This window comes from Drosophila willistoni, assembly GCF_018902025.1.
Source record: "Drosophila willistoni isolate 14030-0811.24 chromosome 2R unlocalized genomic scaffold, UCI_dwil_1.1 Seg200, whole genome shotgun sequence".
In the NCBI taxonomy this organism is placed as follows: domain Eukaryota; kingdom Metazoa; phylum Arthropoda; class Insecta; order Diptera; family Drosophilidae; genus Drosophila; species Drosophila willistoni.
Genome location: NW_025814051.1, coordinates 2,905,219 through 2,927,262, shown reverse-complemented (window position 1 = coordinate 2,927,262; position 22,044 = coordinate 2,905,219). Strand labels below are relative to the sequence as shown.

The 22,044-nt window shown below is 34.4% G+C and overlaps 2 protein-coding genes across 2 annotated transcripts in view; one reads left to right on the top strand and one right to left on the bottom strand.

Annotated features, from left to right (window-relative positions):
* Positions 1-1,414: 1,414 nt before the first annotated feature.
* On the bottom strand, positions 1,415-4,006 carry LOC6641741 (intraflagellar transport protein 46 homolog). The gene is made up of 3 exons (XM_002064483.4): positions 3,427-4,006; positions 2,229-2,774; positions 1,415-2,173 (listed from the first exon to the last, which is right to left on the bottom strand). Exons 1-3 carry the CDS (start codon positions 3,601-3,603, stop codon positions 1,676-1,678), a joined length of 1,221 nt encoding a protein of 406 aa, XP_002064519.2. The 5' UTR covers positions 3,604-4,006; the 3' UTR covers positions 1,415-1,675.
* A 3,613-nt stretch (positions 4,007-7,619) lies between these two features.
* The window catches only part of LOC6641743, a 51,024-nt gene continuing 36,599 nt past the window's right edge, over positions 7,620-22,044 (top strand). Inside the window, exon 1 of the mRNA XM_002064485.4 lies at positions 7,620-8,236. The gene's annotated coding sequence lies outside the window, so the exon portion shown is untranslated. The remainder of the gene's footprint in view (positions 8,237-22,044) is intronic.

Here is a 22,044-nt window from a genome sequence, read left to right as displayed (position 1 = left end):
AATTAGTTCTAGACCTTACTATAAATTATTTTTGTGATAGACTTTTCTAGCTTATTTTTTTGACCGAATTCGGTAACAAAATTTAAATAAATTTTTACAAAATATTATTAATAACTATTCGATTCTCTTTTTTAACAACATGAAAAAATGTTATTCTAATCTAAATGATGTAACATAAAGTCATCTGTGCGTATTCAGAATGCCATTCGATTGAATTACTTAGGAATTATGATATCTAATTTATTTCATTTGTTATTCCTATGGCCTGGCCAGTTGTTAATGACTTACTAAATGTCAATCCACGATATCACCATGCCTCAAAAACGGGCATCAAACACAAAAGGCGATGACAAGTTTACTGCAATGTAATGCATTTTCCATGATGTGTTTTGCCTAGTGAGCAAAGGCGTTGAAGGTGGCTTTTGATTGACATCAGCCATTTTTCCTCACACCCACACCCTAAATCCAGACCAGCGATAGACAAAGACAGCGACGGAGAGAGAGAGGAGGAGAGTCAGTGTCAACTGCAGATGTGGATGTGGCACGGCACTACGAAAATGGTATTAATGGGACTCTTAACGGCTTACGCATAATTAAGGTCGTTGAGGGCAGAGGTTTGGGCCAAAGCTTGGGCTTGGCCTGGTCAATGTTGTCTTAAGCGGTCCCTAATTAGAGACACGGCTTGGTTGTTGTTGTTGTTGTAGTAGCTGCTTGTTTGGCTGTTTGATGAAGTGCATGATTGGTTTAAGTGTTGGACGAACTAGCTGCAATCTTTACGATGTGTATGACGTATACTTATTGATATTTCACTTAAACTTTAAAGAAATCACAGCACAATTTCAAAAACACCATGTTCATGTAGTTCGAATTGAGAATAGACTTACTTTGATTAATATTTTAAAAGTTAACACAGCAATGTTTCTATTTTTCATAATATTTTAGAAAAAATTTTATGTAGAACACAATTTTTAATAGGTCTTAGATGTAAGACTTTCAAGTTCTTGTGCAATCTATGAACTTTTTGAAAAGGAATGCACCAAGCTTAAATATAATTTATGAATTCTTAAGTGTATTTATATATTTTCTTAGCTTTGGATAATAAAAAGGAACTAAATGATTAAGTGTAACTAACTGTGTTACAATAGTTACCAGAAATCTACAGTGGCAGCTGACATTTTCGTACTTTTTATTTTCATTTTTAGTGTTTAGATAGATGAAAAAATGATTTTTGCATTTTTTTTTAATTACTTACATTAACTTACTTAAGCAACAACAATACAACGAAATTTTCAAGATGTTGAAACTTGGTGTGAATTGGAGAACTGCTGCTTTAACTAATAGGTTGAAAATAATATATAAATATTTTAAATATTTTCCAACTCAAACATTAGTACATTTATCATGAATTCTTATTTTATTCGTTCAGATACTTACGCATTGTTTAAGAATAGCAAATTAAAGTTATGGAATCAACATTTTTTCAAGTGACTTAATGCCAAAACCAGAAAAAGAAAACGCAAAAGAACAATCACACCAGTTGCAATGCCAGAACCAATGGTCAGCCTCTGCCAGAGGTAAACAAACGGCGTCTGGCTGTCACTTAATCGAAGCCATTAGCGTTATTAGTCGTTCCATACAGCCACCACCCACCACCCCATCAGCTTCTCAATGCCCTCTATTCCCAGGCCTGGCTGGCAGCCAGGTAGAGGGCAAAAAGTGTCTGCACGTTATGTATATAATCCGTTTGATTGTCGAGGGGGCCTTCAATGCCAAATTGTTCGCACAGCAATCGTATATAGTCGGACAGTGAGATTTGCTGTTGCAGGCACAACCGATAGGCTTGCTCGAGGGCATCCTTGGTGTCACTATCCCCAAAGGAGCGTGGCCAGTCTTCCATTAGGGCATCGATATCCTTACGCGGTTGAGCGTCGTACAGCGATTGTGTCATATGAACCTGTTCAACCTCATTGATCCATTTATCAATGTCTTTGGCGAATCTGGCTGTGGGTACGAGTGAGGCAGATGATGCATGTCGTGGATTTGGCCCACGATTACCACTCAAAACGGATCTTAACTTCATATTCAATAAACTTGGCTCACTCTGGGCACCGGATGGTTCATCGAGTAGCCACAAGCCTAAGCGTTGAAGATGCTCATCAAGGTCACGTTGGCTCTACAAGTATACATATATATTCATATTGAAATGGAGACTTAATGTATTTTTTAACCTGCTGACTTTGAGGCTGAATCAGGGCCGGAGCTTGAACCTTAAGGAAAGCATCAACATCCCCCACAGCGGGCACAAACTCCGGTATGAATGGCTGCAAATGGTATGGCGTATCAATGGATTGCGGCGTGTATTTGAGAATATAAGGAAACAGTTCCTTTAAGTCGCCTGGTAATGGCAACTGTTCCCATTTGTCCGGTGTTAAATTAAATGTCTGATGCTCTTGACCCTGCATTTGGCCGGCACTTCTTCTCTGATGGGTAGGCAAGGGCAATTTGTGATGCGGAAACTTAGAGCCACCCATCAGGGCCTCGTCACTGCCAGAACTAAGCTGATCCTCATTGGGCGCAGAAGTCTTAACATTGCGTGTACTACCAGGACGAGTTTGTGGTCGAGGAGCTGGTGCTGGCATTTGCAATCCAACCGCACCATTAGCCATTTGCATTTCACTATCATCATCGTCATCATCACTCTCTTCGGCCTCATCATCGTGATCTATAATGTCCTGTAGTAAGCCATCGTCATCTGTTGAATTTCCTTGGAAATGCTAAATCAAAAAGAATAACTATTTAGAGTGATGAAACATATTGCAGACAATGAGAGATTTTCACCACTACAACAAATTAAGAGTCTATTATATTAAAATTATATGTACCTTCAATCTTAAATAAATTAAAATTCTAAACGGAACAGTAGCTAATTCTCAGGAAAGAGTGTTATGAAAGACGTGCAATTAACTCAGTTAAGGCCTTGTACATTAACTAAGACTAACTATTCGGGTAGTCCCTTAGGAAAAGGCTGTCTTCCCATCAAATCTTCTACAATTGCTTCATCATAGCTGTATTTTTATTCAATTCACGCCCTAATGGTCTTCTTATTATATTATTATGAACTAGAAAGCTAGACTTACATCGACAGGCAGTTTGAGCTGTATACAACTGAATATCTTGGATTCAGGAGAATCGTATTTCTTTATAATATTCCTATGCATGTAAAACATTACTGATAAACAAATCTAAAAACTGCATAAGACAATTGAATTTTTCAAACAATTTTCTGTTTCTATATTCATCTTATATATTTACTCAATCTAAAATGATAATATATAAATAATATTCAAGTGAATTTTCCTAGCATAAGTCAAATACATTTCAGTATTTTTCTTTCAACATTTCATTTCCATTCGCCCATTTACTTACCAATCCTCGTTGTCTGGCCGCTGCTGCCCTTTGTCCTACCAGAGGACCTCCACCTGCTGCCCCGCCGCTACCACTTGAACCACCAGCACCACTCCTATCCATTTGCACACTACTCAGGTGTTTGCTATTGGGCCTCTCATTGATGGTGATCTCCTCGTCGTAATAGTTCATGGCCATGAACGTTTGGAATACCTTTTTAATGAATTTTCACTGGGATGTCCTTTTTGCAGTCTATTCTTCTCTTCTACTTTTCGTTTGTTTCCTTTTTTTTTGCACAACTTCCGCGTTGGTTTCCGTTGAATCTCACTGGGTATGCACTTGCCACCTCTTACCTCTTGCAGGTGCAGCACTTTAGTTCACGGCTGAAAATTTTTTCGCTTTTCTTGTGTGTTATGTCTGCGGCTCAACTACCTGGGAAACTGTTTGTGTCAATTGTTTTGGCCAAGGCTGTCGCATTGGTGTTCTGTTTGTTGCCGCTTTTGTTATCGTTGTCTTGACAACGCCCGCGTAATCGAATGTCGCCCTCTCTTTTCGGTTTCTTTTCATTTGCCGTTGCCGTCTCGATTTCCACTGAAACGGGTCTATATAATGCCAGCCTGGTTGTAAATTGTTTGGGTTTTAATTACTTGAAAATGAAATGCGATTTACATTTCCCTTTTATTAGGCATTGTAAGGTAAGTAGTGTCTCATTTAAATAATTACGATAAGTGTGCTACTGGTCCATGGTCTCCTAGTCGTCGAGTAGTTTATTATAGGCTTAAACCCAGTGACAGTCGGCCTGTAATTCATTAATGAGCTGACAATTTGTGTACATTTTGTGAAAAGGCGCCAGATTTTCAGATAAAAGGATTTTGAAGGTCTGTTAATGACTCATCCGAAGTATATGAAAAGTGTTTTGTATAATGTTTTTTCCCAGCTATCATTTTATATTTTTTACTTAGGTAGGCAAAAGATAAATAAAGCAAATGCCTTTTATTTGTTTATTAATAATTATGAAAACGAAGCAAAAATTGTCTACACATGTTTTTTGTTTATTTAAAATACAGGAGTAAATGATCTCTTAATTGTGGCAATAAAATTTTAAGATGTAAGTGTCAACGAGTTTTAGATAGATCTATAAGGTTTAATTGATTTGTTTTATTTATTTAAACAATTTTTAAGTTTTTGTGACTTGTCAAACACATACACACTTTTAAAAGATTGTTTCAACAATTTTTTGAACAAAACAAGTGTTTTTACATAATTCATTACAAAATTTGATAGTTTTGCAATGAAACTTTTCTTTTAATGATATTTCCACATTTAGTTAAACACTTTATCTGTTAAAAAACAAGTATGTATATGAGCCACTGGATAGATCCACTTAAAAGTTGCTAAAAATAAACTATTCATAGCTACGAAATCGCCCATTTCAATCAAAAGAGATCGCCGTAAGTAGTTGTAATTCCTAAAAGTCTCGGAGCGTTCTTCACGGAAATTTAGCTTGAAATGCATTTGATCTAACTGAAAATAGAATATTTTTTTTTATAACCTCTCTACTTGAAAAAATATAGTTACCCATCGTTCTCTCCAATGGCCAATTTTTGATGTACGACATTGTAATAATCGGCGTATTTCATGCTTATAAAAGTGGTTAAATATTTGTTGCTCCGTTTTAATAATTTCCTGTGCTACTGAGATAATACGCAACGTTTTTGACAAGAGCCAAATAGCTATGAAATCTGCCACAATAGCTGAGGAAGAAGTCGCTCGACTTTCGCACATATTTTGCATAAAAAATAAATTAAGTACTATACACAGCTCCAAGATTAATCTAAGGGTATGAAATACCCAGCAAAGTTTTTGCATATTTCGACGTAAAACTAATAGTTCTTCAAAATATTCCATGCAAAGAGACCAATTCACTTTCTGTTGGGGTAAACGATTTTCGAAAAACTCATCCAGTCCTTTTATTAAGTGATAATGCCATAAAGTGATAAAATCAATGAAACAGTTTGCAATAAATATACGTCCACAGAGAACAAATTGTAATAGTTTTCGTTCTGACATGATAAGTTTTGTGATTGTAGCAAACATCGCAAATAGCGCAAATTCACGTACCCATTGACAGACTAAATTATATCGAGATATATGCACTGGCTTATTACTAAGATGACGATGAATTTGACTGAGTTTTACAAGCTGATTTAAGAGCTGGCACAATTCGTTAGCCCTGAATATCAAAAACCAGCCGCAATAGTTCACACTAATTTCCCAAATATAATAGGTACCAATGAGCATAGCGACAAATATACTAAACACGTTCCATTCGTCTAAAACTGAGAGCCCAATAGCATAGAATGTGGTAACACAAAACGACGGAAAGACAATAAAAATGTGGAAGCATTTCACAAAAGTAATCCAGAACTTCGAAATCACAAAATGCTGTTCATCGACTCGATAGTGGATGACATTTAATGCCAGGATTTTCGTTAGCAGTAGAAGATAGTGCGACATTATATTTTGTATTGTTTAGTTTACTGATGTACAACAGTCAAAGTACTGACACCTTTAAACAGACATTTTATATACTTATAACTTGTATAAAACCTGATAATCAATAGCTTACGACTTTATTGATTATGCGTATTAATTGCTTTAATAACATATTTTTGGAATTAATGATTTGTCTAATTGTTTGTCATCGATTGTTTAAATTATATTCTATAAATATTTGCAAATATTTGATGTGAGCTGTGAGGTCAAACTAACTCAAGCATTAAGTAATGCTTAGTTCAAATTAACAGTTTATTTTATATTTCATATTTCTCCAATGAAACATGTATAACTTGTGAAATTTCACAATTCGCTCTGGTTTAAAATAAATTCATAAACTCAAATATGTAAATCGTACATATATATCATATATTTTATTTGATATATTTTATCTTTTTGTTAAAAAACACGGTGTGACAAAATTTTCAAAAATTTTCCGACTTGGTTCAAAAATTACGCAAGGAAAACTGTATAGTCGAAATTGCTTGGACATCCCTAACTAAATAGAGTTAAGTCGACTTTTTTAAAAACTTTATATAAAAATTTAGGCATACCCAAAATACTGATAATTCAATTTCCATAACTTTCTCCTTCCTCCACATTAAACAATGTATCCTTTAATGCTAAGCACAAAATCTGTTGAAGATACAGCCCAAAACACTTTTAACTTTAGATTTTTTGTTTAATTTTTGTATGTTTTGATGCCATTCTACAACACAAAATGATATCAGCGACCTTTTTTAAACGTGTTACATTGGAAATTACACTTCATTCCATTACGAAAGAATACTTTTTTTGTATACATAATATAAAAATTGGTTACATCCAAGTTTTCATATTTTTTGTTTTTTTTTTAATTTTTAAAATTTTTACTAATAATTTGCAAAATTATTTAATTATTGTTTATGGCGTCTAAAATATTATTTTCTATATATACATATAACAACGTATTTATTTTAGTAAAGTTAATACAAAATATAAAACCTATATTATGTCTTTTAAACAAGTTCAATCTCACAAAATTATTGCCATGCAATTGAAAAGGGACGAAATTTTTTTTATCAATTGATATCTTATTTTAAGCTATCGGTAGGTCATTATGTGAAATAATAAAAGAAAAGAAAACAAGGTTTTTTTCTAGATTTTTTTAGTCTCTATACTCAGAAATAGGACTACATTTTCTGCGTTATTTAAAAAGAGATAACATCTTGAAGTTGGTATATGGAAAAATGGTGTTTAATGTTCTTTTTTTTGAACCAGCATTCTTGGAGATAATATCATAATTGCGGTTACCAAGGAAATTATTGAAGTCATGGATATTTCACTTTAGACTGTGATTATGGCATTAGTTAAAGATTGAAAATTTTCGATTTGTATTCATAAGGTAGATTTTTATATCTTTCAAATTTTGAGTCAATTTTTCTGGACTCTGATGAAATACGAAAGTATCTATCAGATACAATTGTATCTGCTGTTTATTCAATCCTCTCCTACGCCACCCATGCATGGCTGACTCTGATGTTTACCGTGCTCATGGGGGCGTTAACAGTATCATTTCGAGTCAACAGAGTGGACTGTTAGCTGATGGTTCAACTTGGCAGCGGCAGCGGCGGTTGTTGTGCTGTTATTTGAAATTCGGTTTTCATTCTGTTTTGGAATTTTGCGCTGTGCGGTACGAACGAACGAACGTTTTTTTGTTGTTGCGTCTGCTCTTTGGAAAAGGTTTCGTCGCCTTAATCTACGTATCTACGTGTTTGTGTTTTTATCACGACGTTGCTATCTCCGGTTGGCCACTAAATTAATTGCCAAAGTGTATTCCCCTCTCTCTCAGTGTGAGTGTGTGTCAATTGAATTTGTGTGACTTTTGATTGAATTAAAATTACCAAACCAACAAGGTTCATGGCATACCTATAGAATAATAGCATTGCACAATTAATGGTAATTAAGCCGTCTGATTGTTTTTAATTACGCGGTAAATTTTTACATTACATCCAACACCTTCCCGCCCTCTCCAAACTCTCGTCTCGACTCACGTGCTATATTAAAAACGGATTTTTAGCCCAAAACGAAACTTCATTAACATTGTGTCTATCCAACTGTTTGTTGTCTGTGTGCTTGGGAATTTTCGTAAAAGAGTAGTGAGGAGAGTATTTCATTATCAGGCACTAAAAGGATTACCATAGCCGTTCATCTTCATCAGCAGCAGCAGGAGCAACAGTAACATCCATCCAACGCCCCCGAAATATTTTGCGAACATTTCGCTGAACCAAACACGGTAAGTTGACCCGCGTGTTGCTACCCCAACAGCAACATTGCGTTTAATATGAGTTTCGCCTTTCACACCAGCGAACTGAACAGAACACCCAGAGCAGTTAAAAAAGGGTTGACCATATGCTTTTTGTGTAAGGTTAAACTGGGCTTGGGGTTTCTTTTTTTTATGTGTGTGGGCGGAATCCCTAAAATCCCCATTATCATCCCCGTCCTCGACAACAATGGAAACATACAATTTTTTTTTTGTCCGGCAATAAAACTGAAATTGTTTTGAATTATTGAGTTCTGAGACTTTTCGGTACACCCCCCTCTCCGTTTTCAGTTCTTTCCTTTTTTAATATAATTTATATTTGGCGCATTTATGGGACCCGGGATCCAGGACCCAAGCCGAAAAAAGGCTCAAATAGGTGTCTGGGGGCATTAACAGTTAACATGTTGCGGTTTTTGATTGCTGCCAAAGAGTTTTATCAGCATATAAAACGGAAAGAAGATTAACTTGTGTGGGGATTTTCAAGTTATGTAGTTCCCCCCAAAGTTCATAAGACTTAATCAATTGAGTGGGCTTAGGTTTTAGAGAATAAAATACTTTAATAGTACGTATATTGTGAGGAAAAAACAGTTAAGGCCCTGAAAATAATTTAACAATAGAAAGAAACCAAATTAAACAGCAACTATTTAGTTATACAATAAGTGAAGTAGGTAAAATGCACTGAGAATAAGTTCTAATGGAACTCAAAAATCATTAATCTAAACTACTGATAGTTAAATAAATTAAAAGCTTAAATAAATTTAAGCAGCACCTAAATAAAATTTCATTTTCATTTATTTATGAAATATTAAAACCTATCTATATAACATTTAAATTGAATAAGGAAAAATGTATTACCATTTAAATTTTCACCCAACACATTTAAATTTTCTGAATATTCTCAGAATTATTTTCAACCGCTTACATCGAACAATTAGTTAGAAACGATCACACACACACATACACACTCATAAGGCAATTTGGTATGCTATCTGCGGGCCAAGCAGTCAAAATCAATTTCCACCTCTTGGCCTTATTTGTGGCAAGCATAAATTGAATTTCCTTTTGGCTAGTCAGAGAGATTGGGAGAGACTTTTAGGTTATTAACCGAACCAAACCAAAACCAACTACATTTGCAATTCGACATTTGAGCCGTGGCTAATTAATTTCCATTCATCTTAGAATTACACGAGAAACAGAAACGGAGAGAGAGAGAAAATTAATTTCCACATTAAATCGAGTGGCGCCCAAAAAGATCATGACAAACAAAACAGAGAATAGTAACTATAGGTATATAACATATACATATATATACTCGTATAGTAGATATATCTTGGAGCCAATATAAATATCTTGTGGTCGCTTTTATTTGTATTTGGTTTGGTCATTCTGCCTTTTGTGTTTGGCGTTTATTGTAATTTTTTATGGTCCAGCTTGTTTTTGGGTCTAATAACTAAACAGCCAACAAGCGGACAGGGAAACGACCTACATATTTTCACTTTCGCTTTTCCTTTTGGCTTTTCTTTAGCTTTTCTTCAGTCTTTGTTTGAATGTCATAGCCCGAGAAAGACGAAAGAAAAAAAAAAAAACAAAATAAAATAAAAGACAAGCCTGAGAAGAGACACAGAGAGAAAAGAACAAAAATTGTTTGCTTATCACTTGGCCCAACACCCATTTTTATGTCTGTTGCCTGTTTTTGTTTTAGCCAAGGATTTTGGCCGCCTTCTCTTCAGGATAATCATCAGCATGCACAGCCATGTTTCTGTCGTTCAAGTTCACTGAAAGCGAATTGAGTGTACCATAGCTGGGGTTGTGTGTGGTCTTGAATGGTTTACCCCCCCTACTCCCCGCCGCCACTTTACTCGACCTCTTCCTTTTCACAGCTCTCTGTCATAAAAATGAAAATTGTTGTGCAGTCGCAAAGTTTGCGCTTTTGGCTCGAATTATGTTGCCTAGTCCCCAGATTGTTTTTATTCAAATTAGTTTTAGATATTCTCACCATCTGAAGGGTTATCCAATGTTCGTTCAAGTGCAAAAGACGAGGCAAGAAAAGAGAAAAAAAATTGATTTTCGGCTATCAGACTGAGATTTGCTTAACAGACAGAAATTTGTTTCGCTCAGCTGCCTTGGATGGCTAACAATTTCCAAGGAAATCGTTTTCCCCCATCTCCTCTCGACAAATAAACAAAAAAAAAAGAAACGGAGACTCAACTCAAATTTCAGTGTCGCCCTCACTCTATATCGATGACAAATTGCAAATAATCGCACAAGTGTATAGAGATATATGTGTATCTGTATTCATGGCTATTTTTTTTTTCTTTCAAGTCTAACACAGATTGAGTTTCAAGAAGACATTGAATAAATGTTGTTTTTAATATACTCTACTGATATAGAGTAGACAATTTTTTTATTCAGCTATGTTTGGTTAGCTAAGAAGTCCATCAATTTAATAAGTTTTGTAAAATGGAACGCCTAAAATAGTTTCTTTAAGGTTGTTAGTTTTGTAAAATTTATTTTCTTTGCTACATCTTTCAATATTAAAATGTCAGTAAAACTTGAAATTTCTTGATTCTCTAAATCCAATACCAATCCCTTAAGGGTATAGCAAATTCGTTGCAGCTTATCTTTATTTGTTTCTTAAATATTTTTTTTGTTTATCCGGCAAGTTTATAAATAAAATTTATGATTTGCCAAATGGCAAAAAGTTTTTAACCCTTGTCACAGGAAGAACAAAAAAATATAATGACAGTTTGCTTTAGATCAGATCTCTAACCTTTTTGGTTTTTTCTTCTGTTTTGGGGAAAAACAACTTTCCCAAGCCAACACACCCAACTTTAGCTTCCCCATTATCATCATCATCATCATCGTGGGCATCATCTTGGGCATCATCTTGGGCATCATCATTGCTGGCTGCATTTTTTATTTTTCTCTCTCATCATAAGCCGATCTCAAGTTGTTTTGTATCATTTATCAAAATTTACCCGAGACACACACACAAATGCCATTTATATGGCGAAAGGTTGTGAAAACATGAAGGAAAAGTGAAATGAAAATATCTGCATATGATGCCGTTGCTGAAGTGATGAAGCTATCAAACAAAGCCTATCACAGATTAAGGCGGAAACTGTTCAAGTTATCAATGAGATTGATTATACAAAAGGCAAATGTGTTAAGAGATGTAAGGGGAGGGGAACAGAAAGTAAAAGGTGTGTAAACAAATGGTTTTTTATCGAGTAAACATGGGATAAGCAAATGTTTAATTAATAATGCTGCTTATACAAAAAGCAATTCAATTGAATAAGGTGCAAGGAAATAAAGAAAATATCTTTTGGTTAAAAGATTTATGTGTATAATGAAAATAAATTTATGAGCTAATTGCCTTGGCCAAAATTAAGAGTCCAATTGTAAGCATTACATAATCGAAAGCAATTTCTGTCTATTCATTTCGTTTCTTTATTGCGCCAGTTCTCAGGCTTCTCTATACCGCTAAGTCTTCAGTAATAACTTAGTCCTATTGTGACCCATTTCTTATTAGTTTCGTCTGATGATTTTCAATTACCAAATAACTGACCCCAAAACGACGACAAGAAAAAAACTTCTGACTTTTATATTTCTTGCACATGGTAAGGGTAACATGGAGAACTGCTTTATCAGCTCAAAAGCATAACAGACCAACCGTTAGGCGTATCAATATCAATAAAGAGCTGTTTTAGTCGGTTTGGTATTTGCTTTTCGATAATGGTATCAATAGAGTCTTTGACTGTGCCCCCAATAGTGGAATGAGCAATATTTGCTTAGCGATAAGCAACCAAAACCCAAAAAAGCCAGACTGAGGCATAAGAGTTAAGAATATTTCCTTTAGAAGTAAACAAATAACAATCGGTTGGCAAATACAAAGAGAAGTTTTAATAATGACCTCATCTAAATATTTTCGGGACAGGTTGACGTGAGTTTACACTTATTAGAATAATTTTTTATTATTATAGATTTATCAGCGTAGCATGTGAATACCTACCTACCCACACATACATATATATTATTTATTATTTTTAATTTGTTGAGGCAGTCGCTGAGTCAACCGTAAAGGTTCTTTTAAGTTTCTTTGTTTGCATCTCTATCATTTGTATGTCATCGAGCGGGTTTTGCTTACGGTTTTTATGTTTTTGCTTTTTAACCTTTTTTTGTTACTTGTTCTGCTTTTTGGGTTCTTATTATTTTGCTCTCTTTCTCTCTCTCTTTCTTTCTGTTTTATAGCTTTTGCTTTATTGCTTTTAAGCTTGAACAAGTTTTTCCAAACAAACGACATCTGTCCATAATTTTAATTAAAAATCGCTTAAAAATCCTTTTTGTCCAAATTGTTTTTCGCACAGTCAGAAAAACTTTATACCTACCGAGAGTGAAGAGAAGAGAAGAGGAGAGGAGATAGAAAATTAGAGAGAGTGAGGGAAATAGAAAAAGGTGACTGAGTGTCAACACGTGCCAAATTGTTTGTGTATCTTTCAAGTTGAAAAAGTTTTCGCCAACACCAAAAAAACCAAAACAAAAAGCAAAAATACAGAAAAAAACAAAAAACTTTTGCCAACAAATGCAAAGTATCTGCAAGATAAAGAACTTTTTTATGCTTATGCAGTTCTTTTATCATTTTGTTGTTGTTTTTACTTGACGCTCTACCGCATTTAATATAAACAAATAGAGACAAATTCATAATTGGCCTGCCGTGGCAAAAAACCACGGCAGAAAAGGGCAAATACTGAATACATGAAGGGGGCGAATCACACGTGAAACATTTCAATTGTTGGCTGACTGTGTGTGTGTGTGTGTATGTGTATGTGTGTGTCTTTGGGGAGGGGTTTTATTGTTGCTGTGGGGGGGATTTCGGTTTTGGGCGGTTGGGTGTGGCAACGGGGGGGTTAGTTGGTTGGCCTGTCACCATGGCGTATGATGAATTTAACGCACGTGCATGTCACACGTCGACATTGGTTTCGTTCTACTTGTAGTTATGGTTGTACATGTTGTTATGCTTTTGTTATCCTGTCGGCTTTTCATCCCACGGACCTCGGCATGTAAATTTTTACTCTTCCTGTCTAAAGGCATTCTCATTTTGTTATCCAGTTGAAGGAAGTATGGGAAGTGTCATAGCAATGAATTTTGTTTGCTTTCGAATTGAAATTACCAACTGGGAGAAAAATAGTTTTGTCTGTGTAAACATGACGAGGGAGATTTTAATTTGAAATAGTAAATAAATTGTTAATAATTGTGAATCTTGGTCTTTTAAACTGTCTTCAAAAACTTTTTTTTACTCTTTATGGCAAATAATAAACCGCTTCATTGAAGAATTTCAAAAAAAAATATTAACAATCATAATAATGCTAAATCTTAGACTATCTATTTAGGTATTTCTTATGAAGATTCTTAAAAAAAACCATTAAAATATGTATGTCTATTAACGATTTTTTAATTGCTTCAAACATATTAAATAAATGTTGAAAATATTATTAAAGATAATAAAAACTATTGCTATAAAGTAGAGCAAAGCTGTATAAAAGAGTTACCCAAGCAAATCTAATGCATTCTATATTTATATTTCAATAAATTTGTATGATTTTATATTGTAGATGCAAAAATGTTATATACGCACCATTGACCCAATTTTTTGTCGCCCCTCTTAGGCACACCCCGTCTTGAAAACCTCTCCTGGGAAGGAGGTATAGACAAACCAAACCCATATGTCAGGCATTTACGAAACAAATACCAAAAAAATTTATTTGGCAGCACGCTCCGGAATGAAAAAGAAGAGCTGCTAAAATAGTAGAAAAGGGGTGGCAATTCACTTTTTTTGTTTTTAGGGGTGGGGGACGGCTTTCGTTTCTTTGCCTAGCCTTGGTTAGGCATTTTGGGTGCGGCATTGTACCACTGAAATTGGGTCAGGCTCTCTACTGCATTTAGTACAATGTGCATTAATATATATATAGTATATATACTTAGCATATTATAATGCAAAATGGCATTTTCATAGTTATTATTTTCATTTAAGTTGAGCTCGAGGGCATCTTCAGTGCTCATTAGACGAAAGAGAGAGTGAGATATGAAATGCTTCTTTCCTCTTCACTCTGACACTTTTGGCCTGCTTTGCTTTACGTTTCTATCTTTTTGCCGCAGTTGCTGAGGCTCTTTAGCTAATTATGAGTAAAAACTTTAACATTTCTTCGGGTTTTGCACTCCTTGGCATAAATTACCACAAAGTGAATTTGCCGCCAGCTGTGTCCCCATAAAACACAAGAATAGAGTACAAAGTGTTTTTGGCACTTTTTCATATGCATTTGCCTTGAGATGAGACATAAAAAGAGAGGAAGCCATGAATTTGTTTCAATTGCCACTTTTAAGTGGGTAAAGTGGTAAGAGTTTTTCTTGCAAATTGAAAAACTCTTTTATTCTGTCTACCATTTAGTAAAAACTTTTCGGCTTAGCAACTAGTTTGAAATTAAATTATCGATATTAAAAATAGCTTTTTATACAACAAAAGATTAAAACAGATGTATCACTCACTCACACTTTGTTGCCCACAAATTGGCCGATTAAATGTACCCATTAACCTAGCAATTAAGCACCGTGAAATAAAGAAAAACATCATTAAAATTGTAAAAACAACACTTGTTTAAACATGCCAAGAAAATATACTATAAATAAGTAACAATAAGTGCCAGGAACAGACAACTTAAACAGAGGCAACTCATAATAAAGTTTCTTTAATAAATAAACTCGAGTTAAGTAGAGTTAACAAAAAAACAAAGTTTCGCATTAAACAGTTGGAAAATATGTCAAAGACTTAAATTAAACATAACACAAAAGAGGGAATAAACAAATATATTTTTGCTAATTGTGGTATTGAATGAAAAAGATCTTAGAAAAAAATATAATATTTACTTCATTGAATAAAAATTTAAAAAAAGAAAATGAGGACCCACGATTAGTAAGACTTAAGTTAGACAATTTTTTGTTAAAAACTTCCGTTCTGAAAAATTTGTTTTAGATTATGTATGTATCTAAAATACAGTCGTTATGACATTTTAAGTTTTCGAATTTCTTTTCTCCGCGTTGAAAACTATGAAATTTTTATTAGTAAAAAAATATATTATTTGCCGAGGAATTTGAGTCACTTTCTTTTATAGTTCAAGGAAAAAAATTACTTTCGTATAAATTAGTGTCAATAAACTTGGCAAAATGGCAATCACTGTAAATATCTTCTATACTTTAGTCAAAATCGAAGTAAAGAGTTACGTTTATAATCATTTTTAATTTTCATAAATAAAATATGCATGAATATCATAGAATATTCCCAAATAATTTGCCATTATTTGGATATGAAGAATGCAATTTATTTTTCCAGTGTAGTGTATTTTCCTTAGATTTGACACACACACGTACAATTTCTTATTCTCAATGTAGTGACGCAGTAAGCCAATAAAGTTCTTTAGCAAAAACTGCTTAAGTGGACAAAAGTGAGGTTAAAGTGCTGAGTATAGATTATGAACTTGACCTTTTTTGCATTCGGTCAGTGCATAGTAAATGGAATGCACTTGGCTGCATCTGATGCTTATGTCATCATCTTGTTCACCATCATGATCATCATCATCATCATCAGCATCGATGTTGTTAGCCCGCCCCAATGTCTGCCGTTAAGTAGCTGTGAGGCTACTACAATATTTAAGCCGCTTATGCCCATGGGCAGCACATGGTCTATTGGTTGGTCTCACCATCTCCCTCTCTCCCTCTTGGTCTTTCTCTTGAGGTCTTGCGGTCTCGTGTGGCGCCTGACCCAATTTTGTATAGCTCACGTTTTTTGTTGTAAATACCTACATATGGTGGACTATACTTATAGTACGATTGTGCAATCATCTAGTAGTGTCTGCCTCTGTCGCGACTGGACATCGACTGGAATAATGGCCAAAAGCAGAGCAAGAAGGGGGGGCATGTTCTTTCTTTTGCGGCTGCTAATTGGATTAATAATGACAGAAACAATGGGGCAGCAATCCCGGCAAAAGTATGTGGCATAAGTAAGACAAAAGTAGCAACAGCAGCAGCAATTGTGGCATATGCAAGATATGTTGGGGATTATGTAAGTCAATTGGTTTGATATCTAGTTATGGCAGAGTGAAAGAAAGAGAGAGCTAACTAAATGTTAATGAGAGGTTTATGGTAAAATTAGTTCCAAATAGATACAGATTCAAGCTACGAAATTGGTTCATTATAATAGTTTCAGTAAATTGTTATTTACCTATAACTTGGTATATTTTATGATCTGTCTATAGAAGTTCTGACTTCTAGTTAGGTTTATTATCTATCGTAGCCTTTAATTTCAAGTCTTATGATTATAAGAAATTGATGAAAGTTACAAAAGAACTATAAATATTATTTATCTACCACAAAAGAAAGAAGTTTATGTATTTATCAAATTCAGCAAGTCTCTAAAATTTGCAATTGCTAAAAATAAACATTTGCTGAAGTCGTAAAATATTTAATCAAACAGCTAGTCGGTTTTTTTGCTTAAACAAATTCTATTTATCAGTTATATGTACGTTTATACATATATTTGTGTATATTTCTTAATGCATATACATATATTCCACTTTGTTCAATTAGTCATTTTCTATATTAATTAATTTAATTTTGTTTTGCGTCTCAGATTATTCATAATATACATATATATGATATGTACAGAGACTTCAGACTTCAAATACGATAATAATTGTGTTCCTGGAAATCACAAAGAAATCGTTAAACAATATATATTTATTTTAGAGGATATTCCCGACAACCACAAATTATTTTAATTCCATGCAAATTATTCACTCACAAATAATCGACAGCTATAAATTATCACGTAAACTTTGTCGAATTGGCTACAGAAAAAAAAGCAAATTAAATGTTAAACATTAAACTATTTTCTATTTTTTAAAACAGTTTTAAATGGGCTTTCTCAATAAAAATTATTTCTGTATTAATTCTTGACATAAAATAAATATTTTAGGCTATGCAATTCAAAGTGAAAGGAGCAAATTGAATTTATTTATGAATTGAATAACATTTTCGATTTTATAAATTTTAATTTTTCATACATTTTTTGATGCTTTTTTCAGAAAATCTTTATTTTATTTAGATTAAAGTGAACCTTATCTCATTTAGCTACCTGTAAACAAAATACACAATACACTCTTTTTACCTGATTATCAGACATTCTCATTTCCAGGGCCTATTTTGTTTGACATATGTGTTTGCCCAATGACAAATCCACATCCAATTTGTTTTTCTCTCACTGTTTTGTTGACTTAACCTTCTGGCTATATCAACATGAGTGTGTGTGTGTGTAAGTCCTAAGCTGATTATAGGGCTCAGACAACATTTCGACTGGCTGACAATTTGAAGAAGTTATTCTTTGTGCTTTATGACTAATCGCATCAAAATGCATAACCATAGAAGACATCTACATTAATATTACACTCAGTGAATAAGCGATATACAAGATACAACAATTGCGGTTTGTCATAAAAAAAAAGAGAAGAAACCCAACTGTAAAGGAAAAATATAAAAAAGAACTCAAAAGAGGAAATTCCTGCACATATTTTCCTAGTAAAAGCATTTTTGTATACATACATTTATGTATATATGTATATATCGAGTTGAGCATTGGCTTTGATTGAAGCACACTCATCTTACACACACACAGACAGTCACAGACACTCATGCATTTGCATAAGTTGTTGAACTTTAGATAAACGTTCCCGAGTCTCTTAAGAGTTTCGAGACAACAAGTCTGAGGCATCGAGTGTCAAGGCAATGGCCACAACTATCACCTAAGCCCGTTCCCATACACACACACACACACTTCGCCTCCCTCATCAACCGTTTCTCTTCTCTATACTTTGCTCTGGGCATAATGTAGTAGAAAGAGCTACATTTCACACAGATTTTATTTTATTTTTTGTCAATTTTAATTTACTCAAACTTCTCGGGTCTAGCCCGAAGGCTCATGGCTTAATTCAAGTGCTGGTGCCATTGGGTGCTGGGGGCCTATCAATAGAGTTGCTGTTCAGATTTTTTGATTTGCATAAATTGCCAGTGGGGGCGTCAGCAACACAACAGCATAAATAAAATAAAAAGTGAGGTACAAAACAAAAAAAGAGGAGAAGAGGAGAAAAACTTTTTCCAAAAAGTCTAAATTGCTGTTACCTGAACTCGAAAGTTGTTTCTAGGATTTGCCTTTTTCTTTCTTCGTTTTCATTCTCGGCGCATGTTTTACGTGACATTCATGAAAACAGTTTGTGGAATATCTCAAATGTTTATACATACATATAAAATTGATAAAAGTGCAATTTGTGAGTCAGTTGTGAGATACGTAGAAAACAGCATGGCAAAGGCCTGTTTTTCTTTCATTTCATTCTGATATAAAATACCCTAAAAAAAAAAAATGTACAACTTTTGGCACGACTTGCTATAAATTGTACATTCTGTTAATCGCTATTCTAATCGAGAAACATTTACCCAATTAATAATTTTACATTCTCAGTAAAGATAGAAAGACTTAGAAAACATCACGATTATAATTAATTTATGTTTCTGATATGAAATACTATCTAAAATTTATAGAATCTCGAAACGATTTTATATTTGGTGCAAATCTTTTAAACAATGTGACAACTATCCCAATCGAAAATCTTAATCTTTGTTGTGGTTAAAAAATTGATTAAGGTTTATGAGTATTAAATGTCATGTTTTTTATTTTTGAAAACAAAAAACAATGTAAATGATTAGAGATTCTTTTAATCCCAAAGAAATTTTTTCTATAAAGAGTGAAAAATTTGTCATGAAAATATTATCAAAGATTATAAGATTATGCGATTTGTTTGTATTGGGAATAAGTAAATAGATTTTATGGCAAATTGTAAACAAATTTTTGAGATAGGAATTTCAAGCTTTATCAGCAAAAGAAAAAGTAAACAAGGTAGATCAGCTTCGTTTTAACTGAGTCATAGTTTAGATAGATAAAATTCACTTCAGACTTCATTATAGATACATATATTAAATGACTTGTTATATAAGGGCCAATATAAAAATATTCAACTCTTTAAGATTGAACACATGCATTCTCTTATTCATGTTTTGAATGTGTTTTCAGTCAAGTGAGTGTATTTATATGATTCACAAAATACACAAAATCGAAGAAAAAAAGCAAAAAAACAAATCGTTAACCTTTTCCATTTTTTTGAGTCAACTTTTTCGAGGTTGTTGCTATACCGCCTCCTACCAGCCCAACACCCCTTCAGTGTCATCTCCTTTACAATCTTTTTGTATACTTTCTGTTCTTGTTGTTGTTGTTGCTGTTGCTTTTGGTGTAGCTGATAAGCGAAGCATCGCTGGAACGGAACACAAACAAAAAACGACATTATCATAATTGCTTATGCTTCATTACATACATTTGCCGGAGAGGAGACGTGGAACATGGCGGTCATACAGATAGGCTTAAAGAGTGCTCCTCTGAAACGATGGTAAACCAAAATCAAAATGAGGAAAATAAAAACCAAACACACACACATACACAGAAAACACAAGTAGTCAGAATCGAGAAAAAAAACAACAATGGTTTTTGTCGTCTCAGCAAGTTGCCTTCCTTCGGCAAAGTCGAAAACATAATCATAGTATAAACAAGCTGATAAAACAAAAGCCACATAAATTCAGAGCAAATATTTGAGTTTGAGGCGGAATAGGAATATATATATATATACATATATAAACATACGTCTATATACACACATTGCTATGTACATATGTATGTATGTCCAAGTGCAGATTAAGATAAAGATCACGAACTTGGATAAAAACAAAAAAAAAAAGAGATGAACAAAAATTCCATAGTTTAGCTTTTGGCACCGATTTGAAGATACCCTTTAGCTAACGGGATATATTGGGCGAAGAAGAGCTTGAAACATAACTGGACCTAACTGGGGACTAAGGATATCTTTGATCATTGCTTGCTTCCAATAAATTTGCCTGTTACAGGGTATAAAAGCGGAGTCATTCATACGATATTGTTTAAAAGTTGGTTTTGTCCTCTACTTAGTCGGTCAGACTAACGGTATTGTTTGCGAGGCACAGTTACCAGCTGGGTCCAAAAAAGGGCATGGTCTTCGCCATGTGTGTCGGTCCTCTCTGTCCGCTTATTTTTTCCATCATCTTTTTTTTTCTCTTCTTTTTGTGCCCGGCCCCATGAGTTGGCGATTTTATTTTCGCTCCATTTGTGGCCATAAATATTCAGTCAAGTGTCATCGTTGTGGCATGTCTAGTGGAGTTTGAAATGAAATAGAGGCAACAGGCAGCAGCCAACAGCACGACAAGCATATGAGAAGGCTTAAAACGAGTTAAGTCACTTCTGTGGTCGCCAGCAAGTGGCCTCCTCCTCCTCCTTCTTCATCTTTAACCAAAAACCATTCCTCGCCTGATCCCGGACTCGTCTATCTGCCAATTGTGGCATAGCCAGCGACCACAGCTGAGGCTTTGCCCTGCAGAGAACAAAAAAAAAACCGCGACCATGTTAAGAATAAAACTTGAAAATGTAGGGGGCGACACAGAGAGAGAGAGAGAGAGAGACAGCGAGAGTTATGGCGTCGGCAAAAGCATTCCCATCAACTGCTTGTAATGGCTCACTGTGTACCCAGCGTGGGAGGCTGATGAAGTTATGATGAACACATTACATAGTGCCATTGTTATGTAGCAGATAATCATAAGTATACAGATTATGTTCAAGCGATAAAGTTATAGAACTAAGAGGCATTCGCTGAGTTGACGAAGACTATACATATGTACATGTGGCTAATATAAAATATATATGAGAGTACAGCAACTTGACTTTGATTGAAAAATCAATTGACATGTGACATTAACATTCCAATAATATTGTTTGTGACATTGCCTGACATTGACAATTTCATTAAATGAAGAGCAAGTTTGGCGTATTAACTAGATGAAAACATATTTATTAAAAGTTTCCAGACATTTTTAAGAGATGACACAAAAGTCATCAAAGTGACACAAGAGATGTGTTAATATTATCCACTTAATAGTACATTAACACAATGTTGCATAGAAAAATGCAAAACTCCTGCAACAATTCCCTTGACAACCCTCGTACAGGGAGAGTTCATGACATGAAAAAGTCATGAATATAATATTATATGTAAAATGCTTTAAAGGCAAAAAAAGAAAAAGCAAATGGTATTGATGTTTGTATCTGTTCCGCACATATGGTCGTTAATCAGCTAAAGAGGTAGATAGACAAACATACGTACAGAGAGTGAGAGAGACTTATCGGCCTGCCTGGGATTAAGATGGAGACAGAGACTAAGGTTACAGATAAGAAGAACTGCCTCATCATTCTCGTCTCTTGTCTCAATCATTTGCACGTGCTTTGAACCAAACGGTTTCACGCTCAATTTACTGAAATGCAATTTGCATACATTTAACTAGTGAACGTTTTTTTTAAGGAGTGGGGAGGGGGGACTTTCCACCTTCCCGGAGGGGCCAAATTCATTGCCTTTACTCTTTCTATGTGGTTTTTTGGGGGATTTTTTGCTGTGCACTTGGGTCACGTTTTTGATATTTCATTCAATCAAAACAAATTGCTGGCCAGGCTGCTGGGTCCAGGTTCTAAAATAAATAAAACACAGGCCCCTACGAAAAGGTTCGAGGTTCCAGTTTTGGGTTTTCGGTTTTGTTTTGTTTTTGTGGTTAAA